Source organism: Bison bison, unplaced genomic scaffold, assembly GCF_000754665.1.
Source record: "Bison bison bison isolate TAMUID 2011002044 unplaced genomic scaffold, Bison_UMD1.0 scf7180017856351, whole genome shotgun sequence".
Taxonomy (NCBI): domain Eukaryota; kingdom Metazoa; phylum Chordata; class Mammalia; order Artiodactyla; family Bovidae; genus Bison; species Bison bison.
Genome location: NW_011486924.1, coordinates 30,633 through 31,033, shown reverse-complemented (window position 1 = coordinate 31,033; position 401 = coordinate 30,633). Strand labels below are relative to the sequence as shown.

At 70.8% G+C, this 401-nt stretch overlaps 1 protein-coding gene across 1 annotated transcript in view; it reads left to right on the top strand.

Moving 5' to 3' along the window:
• Nucleotides 1–401, top strand: part of IL17REL (interleukin 17 receptor E-like) — an 18,224-nt gene that overhangs the window by 17,567 nt on the left and 256 nt on the right. The window contains exon 12 of the mRNA XM_010859388.1: nucleotides 109–281. Within this exon, the coding sequence (XP_010857690.1) occupies nucleotides 109–281 (173 nt within the window). The remainder of the gene's footprint in view (nucleotides 1–108; nucleotides 282–401) is intronic.

Below are 401 nucleotides of genomic sequence, written 5' to 3'. Positions count from 1 at the left end.
TGGTCTCCAGAGGGCAGGCGGGAGGCTGGTCAGGGGCCCTTGCAGTGTGACCATAGCAAAAACGGTCAGCAGTGGGTGGGTGCTGGGCCTCACCCCTGCCCCCCACAGCCTGGAAGATGGCCGTCCAGCCCGCACCCGCTCCCGGCCGCCTCCGGGTGGCCTTCTTCTCGTCCGGCCCCGCCCGGTTCCAGGTGCGCCTGTGTCACCAGGGGAAGACGTGGCCCCCCGCCTGCCGTCGACTGCTCCAGGCCACCCCCGTCCCTGCGGCCTCTGTGGGCCAGGTGGGGCGGGCACCGTCCTGGAGACCTGGGGATGGGGCTGACCCCCGACTTTCCTGCAGTCAGAGCTAGTCCCCACAAGGGCGGAGGGTGGCGAGCACCACAGTGACCTGGAGGAGCCTG